Here is a 16,905-nt window from a genome sequence, read left to right as displayed (position 1 = left end):
TTTAAATAATATAGTATTCGCATTGTAATCAGTAATCAGTAATCTATGTATTTATACCTGCACCTTATTGCTCTTTTATCCTGCACTACAACAAGCTAATGCAACGAAATTCCATTCTTATCTGTACTGGGACGGTATAGCTCGGTTGGTAGAGTGGACGTGCCAGCAACTTGAGGGTTCCAGGTTCGATACCCGCTTCTGCCATCCTAGTCACTGCCGCTGTGTCCTTGGGCAAGACACTTTACCCACCTGCTCCCAGTGCAAAAATGTAACTTAGATATTGGGTTTCACAATGTAAAGCTCTTTGAGTCACTTGAGAAAAGCGCTATATAAATATAATTCACTTCACTACTATAAAGTTCAAATTTGAATTACAATAAAAGGAAGTCTAAGTCTAGTCCAAGTCTAAGTCATAATATTGAACCTAAAATAATAAAATAAGGTACCACTTAAAGGGGAACTGCACTTTTTTTTAAATGTTGCCTATCGTTCACAATTATGAGAGACAAGAACATACGTCTTTAAAAAAAAAAAAATGTATTTATTCATTTGAAATCATAATACAGGTACTGAAAAACCGACACTCCCCCCTCCCCCCCAAAAAATAATTATAAAATAAAATGTTTTTTTTTAAACTAAAGAAAAGCAGATAGAAAATCAAACGAACTGACTAAAAAAAAAAGTATTTTTAAAAATTAATTAAAAATAATAATAATAATAATAATAAAAATAAGGTACTACTTAAAGGGGAACTGCACTTTTTATATTTATTTTGCCTATCATTCACAATTATGCAATTATGAGAGACAAGAACACACAGGGGTTTTTTTTAGGATTAGTTTTTTATTTTTTTTAAAATAAAACTGACAAAAAAATAAAAAATACAAATACAACAATATATAACAATAGTAATACAAATAGGGTACCACTTAAAGGGGAACTGCACTTTTTTTAAATTTTGCCTATTGTTCACAATTATGAGAGACAAGAACATACGTCTTCTAAAAAATATATATATAGTTATTTATTAATTTGATAGGGAAATCATAATAGAGGTACTGAAAAACCGACACTTTTTTCCATCCCCCCCAAAAATGAAATTAACTGACTAAAAAAAATAAAAAAATAATAACAATAAAAATAGGGTACCACTTAAAGGGGAACTGCCCTTTTTCGTTTTTTTTTGCCTATCGTTCACAATTATGAGAGACAAGAACACACGCCTTTTTGGGGATTTTTTATTTATTTTTTAATAATATTTATTTATTCATTTGATAGGGAAATCATAATACAGATCCTGAGAAACAGACACTTTTTTTCCCTCCCCCCCAACAATTGTATTTTAGAAAATACAATAATTACAAAAAAAATGATAGAAAAGCAGATAGAAAATTAAACAAACTGACTAAAAAAATAATAATAATAAAAATTAAAAAAAATAGGGTACCACTTAAAGAGGAACTGCCCGTTTTCGTTTTTTTTTTACTATAGGTCACAATTATGAGAGACAAGAACACATGTCTTTTTTTTTTTGTATTTTTTAAATTTGTATAATATGTATTTATTCATTTGATAGGGGAATCATAATACATGTACCGAGAAACAGACACTCCCCCAGCTCACCATTTTGCTATTATCAGCTCTGTCTCATAATTCTCAATTATAAAAAAAGTGTTGGTATTAATTATTCATTTAAAATAAATGTATGCCCTCTTCATAAGCAAAGCGTTACTATAAAGTGCTATCAGAGATTAAACATACAGTAATAATATAGTTTGTTGACATAGTCCTAAACAATAAAACAATTAAAAAAAACAAAAAAACACCACCTTCTAGGCAAACAAAGGTGAAATAAAGTTGCCAGGAAAAGTTAAGGCAGACTTTTGATGAAGTCATGTCGTCTATCATATACTTGATGTTTAAAGAGGCGGCGTGCAAGGCAAGAAACGTTTCAATTAAAGGGGCGGCACGTTTCTATCAGGGCGTTATTTAATCCCAGCACCCACAGGCCTACTTAAAAGACTCCAAACTATACGATATAGTAAAGACACTGTATTTGTCTGTGTCATTTACTGGTTTTCCTTTTGCTTTAAAATGCTTGGTTAGCATGTTTCCCAAGTGGTTCCGCCTCACTCATATTTAAATACTGGTTGATGAGTAAATTGACAAGCATTAAAGCAGTCAGACCACATTGAAATGAGTTTTATTTTAAGTTACTCTTCATTTAAGTGTTTCCTGTGACATAATGTGTCATTTAATTTACTCTTTTATTCCATCCCAGAGTGAAGAATTCCACATTTATACCCAGTACTGCACCAACTACCCCAGGTAAGATTCATTTGTATTTCAAAACATTGTTTTTCTATAATAAATAATAAAAAATTGAAATGTTGCCACCAGGTAAGTTGTATTAACTGTACAAGCAATGTGTGTTTTTTAGTGAAGTCAAATGATTTGTTTTTTTAATTAGATTATTCACACTTTTGAATTTGGATTCCATCCATCCATCCATCCATTTTCTACCGCTTATTCCCTTCGGGGTCGCGGGGGGCGCTGGAGCCTATCTCAGCTACAATCGGGCGGAAGGCGGGGTACACCCTGGACAAGTCGCCACCTCATCGCAGGGCCAACACAGATAGACAGACAACATTCACACTCACATTCACACACTAGGGCCGATTTAGTGTTGCCAATCAACCTATCCCCAGGTGCATGTCTTTGGAGGTGGGAGGAAGCCGGAGTACCCGGAGGGAACCCACGCAGTCACGGGGAGAACATGCAAACTCCACACAGAAAGATCCCGAGGCCGGGATTGAACTCACGACTACTCAGGACCTTCGTATTGTGAGGCAGATGCACTAACCCCTCTGCCACCGTGCTGCCTGAATTTGGATTGATCATGATTCTTTTTTAAGTTGATTAATCATGATGAATTTGGATTGATCATGATTAATCAACTTAAAAAAGAACACAAACGCAATTTATGGTAAAAAAAATGTTTTATGTTTTACTAAAATGCGTATCTTATTTCTGTTCAAAACTTGCTATCAGTATTACAAAACCCAAAACCAGTGAAGTTGTCACTGTATGTAATTTGTAAATAAAAACAGAATACAATGATTTGCAAATCCTTTTCAACTTCTATTCAATTGAATAAACTGCAAAGACAAGATATTTAATGTTCGAACTGAGAAACAAAAATTTCTGGGTGTTGTTGATAAATGGTTTTCGCTCTGCATAGTAGAGTTTTAACTTGCACTTACAGATGTAGCGACAAACTGTAGTTACTGACAGTGGTTTTCTGAAGTGTTCCTGAGCCCATGTGGTGATATCCTTTACACACTGATGTTGGTTTTTGATGCAGCGATCAAAGGTCAAGGGCATTCAATGTTGGTTTTCAGCCTTGCTGCTTACGTGCAGTGATTTTTTTCTCTCTGTTCTGCATTGCTTCTGGTTAATTTTGCCTACTGTATGTTTTAGTCCCTAAGGCGTACCAGATAATAAGGCTCAATGTCGATGAGCGGGTCTATTCGGGTCTAGTTTCATACACAAGGCGCATTGGCTTATTTGATGCATTAAAGGGGTCATATTGTGATTTTTTCCCTACATTAAAAACACTTCTTTGTGGTCTACATAACATGTAATGGTGGTTCTTTGGTCAGAATGTTGCAGAGATTATGTTTTACAGATCATCTTCAAGCCGCTTTCTGACCGTTTCTTCAGGATGCGCTGGTTTTTGGGCGGTTCTTACTGTATTTACGTGGCCCCACCAACAGTGTCTTCTCCCTGTCATGTTTTATTGTAATTTTTAGCGCTTCCATAGCGAGACTACTGACAAATTAGGTTCGACCTAATGTGTATTAGAATTGACAACAGCGAAGGATGAATGCCCCACAACAAGAGGTTAGAGAACATTTTTGTAAAAATCTTGCACATTTCAGTCCCTTTTGATGACCTCGCAAGGAACTCTACAGTAGCTTTTATCCTTTTCGCCATTTGAACGATTCGTACAGCCAAAAACAACACAAGCGTAGGGCATTTTTCTTCTAGAAAGGCGAAATGGCGCTTTGTACCCATTGAGAACAAACGCTGGCTTGACCACCACGCATATTGAATGGGCGGGACTTGAGCCGGACATGACAACAGTAAAATCCAAGCAATAGTCTGAAAAATACAGTATTTGTTGTTATTCAATTTTTTCAATTTAAATTCAATGGATTTTATTTGGTCATCAGTTCATGTAAACAGTACACTTCAAGTGCATAGCAGATAAATAAATACAAGTATTGGTTTACATTTCCTGACCAAAATGGTATAGGCTGAATCTAAAAGCTCATTGTGCCGACCCTTTACACACTCACTTTGTACATGTCAAATAGAGAAAAAAGAAAAAAAAAAGAAATTGTTCTTGAGATAAATAAACACAGGAAAGGACTCTAGAGTCTCTGTCAAAATCATAGTACTTGATCACATGCATTGTTAAGCATGTAAATACATGCATTTACCAATATATACATATGTATGTATATATATATATACATATATGTGTATATATATATATATATATATATATATATATATATAAATACTATATTGCCTTGACTCACATATGAACTTGAAGTGCCATCCCATTCCTAACCCATAGGGTTCAATATGATGTGGGTCCACCTTTTGCAGCTATTACAGCTTCAACTCTTCTGGGAAGGCTGTCCACAAGGTTGCGGAGTGTGTGTTATAGCAATTTTCGACCATTCTTCTAAAAGCGCATTGGTGAGGTCACACACTGATGTTGGTCGAGAAGGCCTGGCTCTCAATCTCCGTTCTAATTCATCCCAAAGGTGTTCTATTGGGTTCAGGTCAGGACTCTGTGCAGGCCAGTCAAGTTCATCCACACCAGACTCTGTCATCCATCTGATTCTGATCATTTGGATGGGTGGCCAAATACTTTAGGCAATATAGTGTATATACAGATACAAATCTACACATGCCACATACGATTGTTCAAATGCACAATTGTGTTTGATTTGTATTTTATATTGTTTATTCAGCTTTTTATTTTTTTATTTACCGATATATTATTGAAGCGTTTAAATTACTATTCAGTTTGCATGTCACAAAGTTCTGTACACTCAACATTTTCCCCCCAAAATTGTAGGTTTTCTATTTTATTAAGTGCTTTAAAGACACCGTTTAAAAAAAAAAAAAATACAGAAGAGGCAGTTGGAATGTAGACAATACCTTTCCCTACTGAGCTGGCTACATAAATAACTTTAATGGCACATTTTTCCTGGGTGATCACCAAGTGGTGTTTGACTTTAAGGGCATTGAAATAGACAGCTTTCACTGTATATTAATTTTTTTCAACTGTGCAACAATATAATCCGGTCGTCTTTGTCGCCCTGATCTCATCTCCACGTTTATTCCCAGCGTCTCAAGTAACACGGCTGTGTATGACCGTCAATGTGTTAGCTTCTTTCTAAGGAGTCAGATTGTCTGCTTGCAGTTGCGCCTCGGGGTCTATCTCATTCCCTTCCTTTTTTCTCTTTCATTCTTTTATTTGCTGCTTATTGACAGACTTACAGCACCCGTTGATGACAGACTGGGTATTACGTTATCAGACCTACTTCTTCTAATGTTTTATTCTTCTCCCAATGGGCAAGTGGTCCGATGGGACCCCAGTATGGAATAACGTCACATTGTGCGATGCAAGTGGGAAATGTGAGGCTTTTTTTATGCCAATGAGATAAAGCACATCCAACCGATCCAACTTTTTTCACTTCCCATACAATACCAATATTGTCGCCTTGAGTGTTGTCCGATACCGATATTAACCTGATTCTATATCAGCAAGAACCTTAGTACATACTTTTATTATTTTGTATTGTGCAATGTAGCGTTGTCCCAATACCAATATGTTGGTACCGGTACCAAAATGTATTTCGATACTTTTCAATACGTTTCTAAATAAAGGGAATCACAAAAAAAAGGCATTATTGGCTTTATTTTAACAAAAAATCTTAGGGTACATTGAACATATGTTTATTATTGCAAGTTCGTCCTTAAATAAAATAGTAAACATACTAGACAACTTGTAAACAAACAAAAGGCTCCTAATTAGTCTGCTGACGTATGCAGTAACATATTGTGTCATTTATCATTCTATTATTTTGTCAAAATTATAAAGGAAAAGCTGTAAAAAAAAAAAGAATTATTAATTATTATTAATTATAATTTAATGTTAATATCTGCTTATTTTCTGCTTCAACATGTTCTATCTACACTTCTGTTAAATGTAATAATCACTTATTCTTCTGTTGTTTGGATACTTTACATTAATTTTGGATGATACCACAAATTTAGGTATCGGTCTGATACCAAGTAGTTACAGGATCATACAATGGTCATAATGTAAGTCCTCATGTGTCCAGGGACGTATTTCCTGAGTTTATAAACATAATATGAATTTAAAAAAAAAAAAAAAGATTTAGTGATGCTAAAAAATATCGATATAATCATAGTAGTATCGACTAGATACGCTCCTGTACTTGGTATCATTACAGTGGATGTCAGGTGCAGATCCATCCATGGCATTTATTTACATTCAGGCGCGCTAGCTTTTATTAGCGGTGACGCCGGTGAGCTATTGTATCCTCCTACGGTGTGTAGTAAAGCATGTTTAGCTATTCCTCGTCCTGCAGGGATGATACTTGTAAGAAACGTACTTTATTTATCGCCATGGCGGCGAAGATTAGTGATATAGAAGTAGCTAAAACACTGATGACTGCGGATTGATGTTTGCTAGGGCTGCGAATCTTTGGGTGTCCCACGATTCGATTCAATATCGGTTCTTGGGGTCACGATTCGATTATAAATCAAATTTTTGGATTCAACGCGATTCTCGTTTCAAAAATGATATTTTTCTGATTCAAAACAATTCTCTATTCATTCAATACATAGGATTTCAGCAGGATCTACCCCAGTCTGCTGACATGCAAGCAGAGTAGTAGATTTTTGTAAAAAGCTTTTATAATTGTAAAGGACAATGTTTTATCAACTGATTGCAATAATGTAAATTCGTTTTAACTATTAAATGAACCAAAAATATGACTTATTTTATCTTTGTGAAAATATTGGACACAGTGTGTTGTCAAGCTTACGAGATGCGATGCAAGTGTAAGCCACTGTGACACTATTGTTCATTTTAATTTGTTTTATTCATTTTTTTTATAAATGTCTAATGATAATGTCAATGAGGGATTTTTAATCACTGCTATGTTGAAATTGTTACTAATATTGATACTGTTGTTGATAATATTCATTTTTGTTTCACTACTTTTGGTTTGTTCTGTGTCGTGTTTGTGTCTCCTCTCAATTGCTCTGTTTATTGCAGTTCTGAGTGTTGCTGGGTCGGGTTTGGTTTTGGAATTGGATTGCTTTGTTATGGTATTGCTGTGTATTGTTTTGTTGGATTGATTAATAAAAAATAAAAAAAATTGATTTTTGAAAAATGAGAATCGATACTGAATCATACAACGTGAAAATGGCGATTTGAATCTGTGTTGGCCTTGCGATGAGGTGGCGACTTGTCCAGGGTGTACCTCGCCTTCCGCCCGATTGTAGCTGAGATAAGCTCCAGCGCCCCCGTGACCCCGAAGGGAATAAGCGGTAGAAAATGGATGGATGGATGGAATTCGAATCGATTTTTCCCCACACCCCTAATGTTTGCTGCTAGCTAGCTAGCCATGTCTTAAAGCACCTCTTCCTGAGGGCATTTCAGTGTTAAAACTTCACCTTTACCGTTAGTTTTTAAGCCAAAATGCGTCCGTTCTCCCTTTTCTGTCTACACACTGTGTCTGCTTGTAAGTACTCCGTGATTGTTCACTGCCGAACATGCTCTTCTGCTCGCAAAACCAGCAATGTCATGACGTGACGACGCGTCGTCATGCCCGTTAAAAAAAATGTAAATAAAAAATTGGGAACCCATCCATCCATCCATTTTCTACCGCTTCTCCCTTTCGGGGTCACGGGGGGTGCTGGAGCCTATCTTAGCTGCATTCGGGCGGTAGGCGGGGTACACCCTGGACAAGTCGCCACCTCATCACATAGTCAACACAGATAGACAGAACCGGTACTTTTAAAACAGAGTACAGTGTTTGATTCATTAGTACCGCGATAATACACTAGTACCGGTATACCGTACAACCCTACTGCAATATTGTTCATTTAAGGACACTTTATACATATGAATAGCTTGTGTGCTATTGTGTGCTTAGCTGTTGAAAAGCTGCTAGGTCCTAGTAGTCTAAAGCCTACCAACTGGTTGTCCAGCTTTGCACAAGTAAATATCGCATCGAAGAGTTTTAGATGTAAGCCGATAGAATCTGATACAATTTTTTTATTTATTTTTTTGCTGATAATGGACCGATATCAATATCAGGTCGATACACTCTGACTGTACATGCATGTAAAGGACTGCTTTCAACACTTTAGGCCCTTTTCCTTCCACATCTACACTACAGATGGTGACCCCAGTTTAGGTCACACAGGACAAACACACCCAGACGTATAGGAGACGCTCACGTGCATGAAAATGCACACACACACACACACACACACGGACACACACACACCCACACACATTGAGGCTGCAGATGTATCGAGGTCATGCCGGGCTCTAGGGTCGGGTTTCCTCCAAGAACAATGTGGAGCTTGTGTCGAACTGCACTGGAATTTAGACATACACACAAACACACACATAGACATTTTGGGCCACTTATAAGGGCCTGTCATTATACTACATACAGTCCCTATACATCAGGAAGAACATTTGCAGGAAGTCACAGTTGTCGTCGTCACGGCGTGTCATTGCTGGTTTTACGAGCAGATGAGCATGTTCGGCAGCGCACAATCACGGAGTACTTACAAGCAGACACAGTGTGTAGACAGAAAAGGGAGAACGGACGCATTATGGCTTAAAAACTGACCATAAAGGTGAAATTATAACACTGAAACGCCCTCAGGAAGAGGTGCTTTAAGACATGGCTAGCTAGTTAGCAGCTAAAATCCATCCGCAGTTGGCAGTGTTTTAGCTACTTCTAATCACTAATCCTCGCCTCCATGGCGACAAATAAAGTACGTTTCTTAAAAGTATATTATCACTGGAAGACGAGGAATAGCTAAACATGCTTCACTACACACTGTAGCTCACTGGCGTCACAATGTAAACAAACACCATCGGTGGATCTGCACCTGACATCCACTGTAATGATACCAAGTACAGGAGCGTATCTAGTCGATACTACTATGATTACATCGATATTTATTAGCATCACAAAATCTTTTTTTATTTATTTTTTATTTATAGTATGGGGTATCGGACTGTCTGATTGTGGCGGTCCGCTCCCTGTATGATCAGTGCCAGAGTTTGGTGAGCATTGCCGGCAGTAAGTCGGACACGTTTCCAGTGAGGGTTGGACTCTGCCAAGGCTGCCCTTTGTCACCGATTCTGTTATATATAAATGATAAATGGGTTATACTTGTATAGCGCTTTTCTACCTTAAAGGTACTCAAAGCGCTTTGACAGTATTTCCACATTCACCCATTCACACACACATTCACACACTGATGGCGGGAGCTGCCATGCAAGGCGCTAACCAGCAGTCATCAGGAACAAGGGTGAAGTGTCTTGCCCAAGGACACAACGGACGTGACTAGGATGGTAGAAGGTGGGGATTGAACCCCAGTAACCAGCAACCCTCCGATTGCTGGCACGGCCACTCTACCAACTTCGCCACGCCGTCCCCTGTTCATAACTTTTATGGACAGAATTCCTAGGCGCAGTCAAGGCGTTGAGGGGACCTGGTTTGGTGGCTGCAGGATTAGGTCTCTGCTTTTTGCAGATGATGTGGTCCTGATGGCTTCATCTGGCCAGGATCTTCAGCTCTCACTGGATCGGTTCGCAGCTGAGTGTGAAGCGACTGGGATGAGAATCAGCACTTCCAAGTCCGAGTCCATAGTTCTCGCCCAGAAAAGGGTGGAGTGCCATCTCCGGGTTGCGGAGGAGACCCTGCCCCAAGTGGAGGAGTTCAAGTACCTTGGAGTCTTGTTCACGAGTGAGGGAAGAGTGGATCGTGAGATCGACAGGCGAATCGGTGCGGCGTCTTCAGTAATGCGGATGCTGTATCGATCCGTTGTGGTGAAGAAGGAGCTGAGCCGGAAGGCAAAGCTCTCAATTTACCGGTCGATCTACGTTCCCATCCTCACCTATGGTCATGAGCTTTGGGTTATGACCGAAAGGACAAGATCACGGGTACAAGCGGCCGAAATGAGTTTCTTCCGCCGGGTGGCGGGGCTCTCCCTTAGAGATAGGGTGAGAAGCTCTGCCATCCGGGGGGAGCTCAAAGTAAAGCCGCTGCTCCTCCACATCGAGAGGAGCCAGATGAGGTGGTTCGGGCATCTGGTCAGGATGCCACCCGAACGCCTCCCTAGGGAGGTGTTTAGGGCACGTCCGACCGGTAGGAGGCCACGGGGAAGACCCAGGACACGTTGGGAAGACTATGTCTCCCGGCTGGCCTGGGAACGCCTCGGGATCCCCCGGAAGAGCTGGACGAAGTGGCTGGGGAGAGGGAAGTCTGGGTTTCCCTGCTTAGGCTGCTGCCCCCGCGACCCGACCTCGGATAAGCGGAAGAAGATGGATGGATGGATGGATGTTTATAAACTCAAGAAATACATCCCTGGACACGAGAACTTAAATTATGACCAATGTTTGATCCTGTAACTACTTGGTATCAGATTGATACCCAAATTTGTGGTATCATCCAAAACGAATGTAAAGTATCCAAACAACAGAATAATAATTGATTATTACATTTTAACAGAAGTGTAGATGTAAAAAAAAAAAAAAACCAACATGTTAAAAGAGAAAGTAAGCAGATATTAACAGTAAATGAAAACAAACCAGAATATTTTATACTGCTTGTCCTTAATCATTTTGGAAAAATAATAGAATGATAATTAGCTGCTGCATATGTCAGCAGCTAAATTAGGAGCCTTTGTTTGCTTACTTACTACTAAAAGATAAGTTGTCTAGTATGTTCACTATTTTGTTTAAGGATAAAATTGCAATAAGGAACATATGTTTATTGTACTGTAAGAGTTTTTGTTAAAATAAAGCCAATAATGCCATTTTTTGTGGTCCCCTTTATTTAGAAAAGTATCAAAGTATCAAAATACATTTTGCTACCGGTACCCAAATATTTGTATCGGGACAACCCCAGTAGGCAGGGTCGACTTGCAAATGAGACCCGTAAGTGTAAGAAAACAAGATGTAAGAACTGGACAGAACATTTATCCATTCAGCTCAGTTAAATAGAACAATATAATTTAACAATTAACATTAAACAACACATTTGAAGACACACAAAAGCACCGTTAAGAATCCATTCCCACATATCGATTCTTAATGTGAAAGGTACCCATCCCTGCTACCAGTAGGCGTAGATCAGGGTTCGCATCTGTTGTACTATGGGGATGTGTTGCATAGTATGGTTAGTGCAATCATACTGCCGATACTGATACTGATACTACGATACTCTACAACGCCTGTGTTTTGACTCCGCAGGTCGGTGGCCGTGCTCACCGAGTGCATGAGGAACAAGGCGTTGGCCAAGTTTTTCCGCGAACGCCAGGAATCTCTGCGGCACTCCTTGCCCCTGGGCTCCTACCTGCTAAAGCCGGTGCAGAGGATCCTTAAGTACCATCTGCTGCTTCATGTACGTCCATCCCCAATGCTTCAAATGCATCAGAACTGTTTCCTCTTCTCTAGTGCTGGAGCCAAATGTTAAGGCATATGGCACTCGGTATGAATAGTCCCATGCTGCATGTGCTTTAAATAGAAGTGGAGGGAGCAATCTGCAAAATAAATGCACATACAGACGTGGTCTAAAGTTTACATACACTTGTAAAGAACATAATGTCATGGCTGTCTTGAGTTTACAATAATTTCTACAACTCTTATTTTTTTGTGATAGAGTAATTGGAGCACATACTTGTTGGTCAGAAAAAACATTCATGAAGTTTGGTTCTTTTATGAATTTATTATGGGTCTACGGAAAATGTGACCAAATGTGCTGGGTCTAAAGCAGGCCTGGGCAATTATTTTGACTCGGGGACCACATTTAGAGAAAAAAATGTGTCTGGGGGCCGGTACATCTATTTTTAGGAACACTAATACAAAACCTCACAATAATGTCTGATTGAATGCTTAAAAACGTTATGACAGACCGCCTTAAAAAACGTAATGGAAATTTTAAATTTTTCTATGAACGATAAAACACTGAATAATGACAAAATATGAACGTCACACCCCCTTTCGATCGACATATTTTACAATCAAGTGAAACGCAACAAACAGTAAAATTTGAACGCAAAGGGTACGTAATAAACCCACCTACAATCTGATGTATCTGATATTTGCTGAATTTCCCCCAGGGATCAATAAAGTACTTTCTATTCTATTCTATTCTATTCTATATCTATTCACTAAGCTTTAGAACTTTGTTGTGAAAATCTCCTTCCGCGTCTGTGGAAACGCTTCCCGCCCACACTGCTTGGTGCCTCGTCTGAGCTGCTGTGACGTAGATGACCATAGTAACTAATTAGATTACCATAGTAACGAGTATATCATCCATAAGCGCAGATTCCAACCATTGAAATACTTTGTATAGTTGAAGACTTACGGTCATTAGAAAACTTGACTGCACATCATAATGGCAGCTACAGTTTCCATCTTAAAGATCTAAAAAAATTATTTGGGAAAGCCCGGCGGGCCTGATTGAAAAGCTCAACGGGCCGCATTTGGTCCCCGGCCCTTAATTTGCCCAGGTCTGGTCTAAAGTATACATACAGCAATGTTAATATTTGGTCTCATGTCCCTTGGCAAATTTCACTGTAATACGGCAATTTTGGTAGCCACCCACAAGATTCCGGCAAGATTCTGGTTGATTTTTTTGACCACTCCTCTTGTCAAAATTGGTGCAGTTCAGCTAAATTTGTTGGTTTTCTGACATGGACTTGTTTCTTCAGCATTGTCCACTGCGTGTAACACCGCAGTGTATATGTTTATTTTACTTTTTATTCATAGCTGTATGTAGAAATGGCTGGTTGCATAGCTCTGCTCTTTTAATTTCTTTATGTCCTTTGTGTTTTTTGAAGTTTGATGTTTCCCTCTTACACACATGTAAGAGTGATGTGTGCTATGGCTATGAGTTGTTTTTTTCCCTTGGCCTCAGTCTGGACCACCTCTCCAGGGGCCCAGGCTTAGACCGATTTTTTATTTTCTCCACCCCCCCATTGTTTACCTGTATCTAACATTTTTTGTAAGGGGCGCCGGAAGTTGGCAGACCCGTCAGCGAACCTGTTCTGTCTCCCTGTAATGTTTTTCTGATCTTGAATGGGATTGTGCTGAAAATTTAGATTTCCCCTTGGGGATTATTAAAGTATTTCTGATTCTGATTATGTTTAAGTCAGGATTTTGGGAAGGCCATTCTAAAACCTTAATTCTAGCCTGATTTAGCCATTCCTTTACCACGTTTGACATGTGTTGGGGTCATTGTCCTGTTGGAACACCCAACTGCGCCCAAGACCCAACCTCCGGGCTGATGATTTTAGGTTGTCCTGAAGAATTTGGAGGTAATCCTCCTTTTTCATTGTCCCATTTACTCTCTGTAAAGCACAAGTTCCATTGGCAGCAAAACAGGCCCAGAGCATAATACTACCACCACAATGCTTGACGGTAGGAATGGTGTTCCTGGGATTAAAGGCCTCACCTTTTCTCCTCCAAACATATTGCTGGGTATTGTGGCCAAACAGCTCAATTTTTGTTTCATCTGACCACAGAACTTTCCTCCAGAAGGTCTTATCTTTGTCCATGGGATGTCAGATGAAACAAAAATTGAGTTGTAGAAATTATTGGACATTATGGTCTTTACAAGTGTATGTAAACTTTTGACCACAACTGTATATACCCCCTTACTTCCCTTGGTGCAAGCGTCTGGCTGACTTGAGTGGTTTGTGTGTTTGCAGGAGATAGCCAACCATATGGAGAAGGACACCGAGACGTTTGAGGTTGTACAGGAAGCCATAGACACCATGCAGAGAGTAGCTTGGCACATCAACGACATGAAGAGGAAGCACGAGCACGCTGTTAGGTTGCAGGTATGGCAAAGTGACTGTTCCACCAATTAAAACGGATCCTATCTTGCACATTTTTGGCAATCCCACACCCCATTCAGGTCTTTTTCAATGGGCCATTTTTTTTTGGTTCAGCAAACTGATTTGAGCTCAGGGTAGGACTGAAAAAAGTACAGTAAGGCTCCACTTTTCAAAATAGCTTGACCGCAGTGTTTTCGCCGGGCTAATGATGGCCTTGTACAAGGAGAACACATAAAATCTTGTTTCTTCTATCAGTCGGACACCAAAATTGGTCAGCTGAACTCAGGAATGTGTGCAGTGTTTGTAGAAATACTTGAAGGGTGGTTTGTCATTTTGCTTGTTACGGAAGAAAATGACAACCTTTAAAATCAGTACATTGTGATAGTCGTCCCTCGCTCGCCACATCGCACTTTTAAATTTGCGGCTTGTCAAGGTCACTATGTTTGTGTTTTTTCATGTCTACTGTGCACTTATAAAAGTACAAAAAAACACTTGGAAAGCCGTAAAAAGGTTTTTAATGCTCTAGCTATGAAAAATCATCTATAATTCCTATTTTGCAGAAATTCATTTACAAAACCCCAAACCAGTGAAGTTGGCATGTTGTGTAAATGGTAAATAAAAACAGAATACAATGATTTGCAAATCCTTTTCAACTTATATTCAATTGAATAGACTGCAAATACAAGATACTTAACATTCAAACTGGTAAACGTTGTTTTTTATTGCAAATATTTGCTCTTTTGTAATTTGATGCCTGCAACAAAAAAGCTGGCATAAGTGGCAAAAAAGACTGAGAAAGTTGAGGAATGCTCATCAAACACTTATTTGGAACATCCCACAGGTGAACGGTTAATTGGGAACAGGTGGGTGCCATGATTGGGTATAAAAGCAGCTTCCATTAAATGCTAATAATTTATTTGATTGGGTTTTATCAAATAAATTTCCCCAAGAAATGCAACTTATACTCTAGTGCGACTTATATATGTTTTTTTCCTTCTTTATTATGCATTTTCGGCCGGTGCGACTTATACTCCGAAAAATACGGTAACATGTTAATGTGTGATATGGCTATGAGTTTTTTTTCCTTGACCTCAGTCTGGACCCCCTCCCTGGAGTCCAGTCTTTGACTGAATATTTAATTACTCTTCCCTCTCCCCAGTGTTCACCTGTTTCTCACCTTTTTTTTGTAAGGGGAGCCGGAAGTTGGCAGACCCGTCAGCGATCCTATTTCTGTCTCCCTGTAATGTTTGTCTGAACTTGAATGGGATTGTGCTGAAAATCTAAATTTTCCCCTCGGGGATTAATAAATTCCTTCTGATTCTAATAACAAAATAAAACCTGAAGAAAAAAAAACAAATAATTGTAACATAACCCTCCTTCTGATTACCATGTTTCTCTGTTGTCATTGCAGGAAATCCAGAGCTTGTTAACCAACTGGAAAGGCCCTGATCTGATTGGCTACGGCGAACTGGTCCTCGAAGGAACATTTCGACTGCAGCGAGCCAAAAACGAGAGAACTCTCTTCCTGTTTGATAAGCTCCTGCTGATCACAAAGAAGCGGGAAGAAACCTTCACGTACAAAGCTCACATCCTGGTGGGTGCCCCGAGTGACACGACGAAACGTGTTCTGAAGAGTATTTAAAAACTTCCACGTCTCGTTGCTTTTTCGCAGTGCTGCAACCTCATGCTGGTGGAAGTTATCCCAAAAGAGCCGCTGAGTTTCAGTGTGTTTCACTACAAGAATCCTAAACTACAGCACACAGTGCAGGTAATATTACATAACCAAGCATAATATCAGTGTTGAGAGTGGAATTATCTCACGCTAATGACAGACATCTTGTTACAAAACTACTCAAACTGCAAAACCCAAAACCAGTGAAGTTGGCACGTTGTGTAAATGGTAAATAAAAACAGAATACAATGATATACAAATACTTTTCAACTTATATTCAATTGAATAGACTGCAAAGACAAGATACTTAACGTTCGAACTGGTAAACTTTGTTATTTTTGGCAAATATTAGCTCATTTGGAATTTGATGCCGGCAACATGTTTCAAAAAAGCTGGCACAAATGCAAAAAAGACTAAGAAAGTTAAGGAATGCTCATCAAACACTTATTAGGAACATCCCAATGGTGAACAGGCTAATTGGGAACATGTGGGTGCCATGATTCACAAACAAGGATGGGACAAGCGTCACCACTTTGTGAACAAATGTGTGAGCAAATTGTCCAACAGTTTGAGAACAACATTTACCAACGAGCTATTGCAAGGAATTTAGGGATTTCACCATCTACGGTCCGTAATATCATCAAAAGGTTCAGAGAATCTGGAGAAATCACTGCACGTAAGCGATGATATTACGGACCTTCGATCCCTCACGCGGTGCTGCATCAAAAACCGACATCCGTGTGTAAAGGATATCACCACATGGGCTCAGGAACACTTCTGAAAACCATCGTCAGTAACTACAGTTTGTCGCTACATCTGTAAGTGCAAGTTAAAACTCTACTATGCAAAGCCAAAGCCATTTATCAACAACACCCAGAAATGCAGCCGGCTTTGCTGAAACCGAGCTCATATAAGATGGACTGATGCAAAGTTGAAAAGTGTTCTGTGGTCTGACGAGTCCACAATTCAAATTGTTTTTGGAAACTGTGGACGTTGTAAGTTGAAAAGAATTTGCAAATCAT

General features: G+C 39.2%; 1 protein-coding gene across 2 annotated transcripts in view; it reads left to right on the top strand.

Annotated features, from left to right (window-relative positions):
- LOC133640524 (pleckstrin homology domain-containing family G member 1-like) overlaps positions 1-16,905 on the top strand; it is a 140,026-nt gene that overhangs the window by 104,255 nt on the left and 18,866 nt on the right. For both annotated transcript variants that reach the window (XM_062033991.1, XM_062033990.1), the window contains exons 5-9: positions 2,282-2,328; positions 11,621-11,771; positions 14,083-14,214; positions 15,623-15,805; positions 15,884-15,979. In XM_062033991.1, coding sequence (XP_061889975.1) covers positions 2,282-2,328; positions 11,621-11,771; positions 14,083-14,214; positions 15,623-15,805; positions 15,884-15,979 — 609 coding nt within the window. The remainder of the gene's footprint in view (positions 1-2,281; positions 2,329-11,620; positions 11,772-14,082; positions 14,215-15,622; positions 15,806-15,883; positions 15,980-16,905) is intronic.

This window comes from Entelurus aequoreus, linkage group LG23, assembly GCF_033978785.1.
Source record: "Entelurus aequoreus isolate RoL-2023_Sb linkage group LG23, RoL_Eaeq_v1.1, whole genome shotgun sequence".
Classification (NCBI taxonomy): Eukaryota; Metazoa; Chordata; class Actinopteri; order Syngnathiformes; family Syngnathidae; genus Entelurus; species Entelurus aequoreus.
This window is presented reverse-complemented; position numbering and strand designations above follow the sequence as displayed.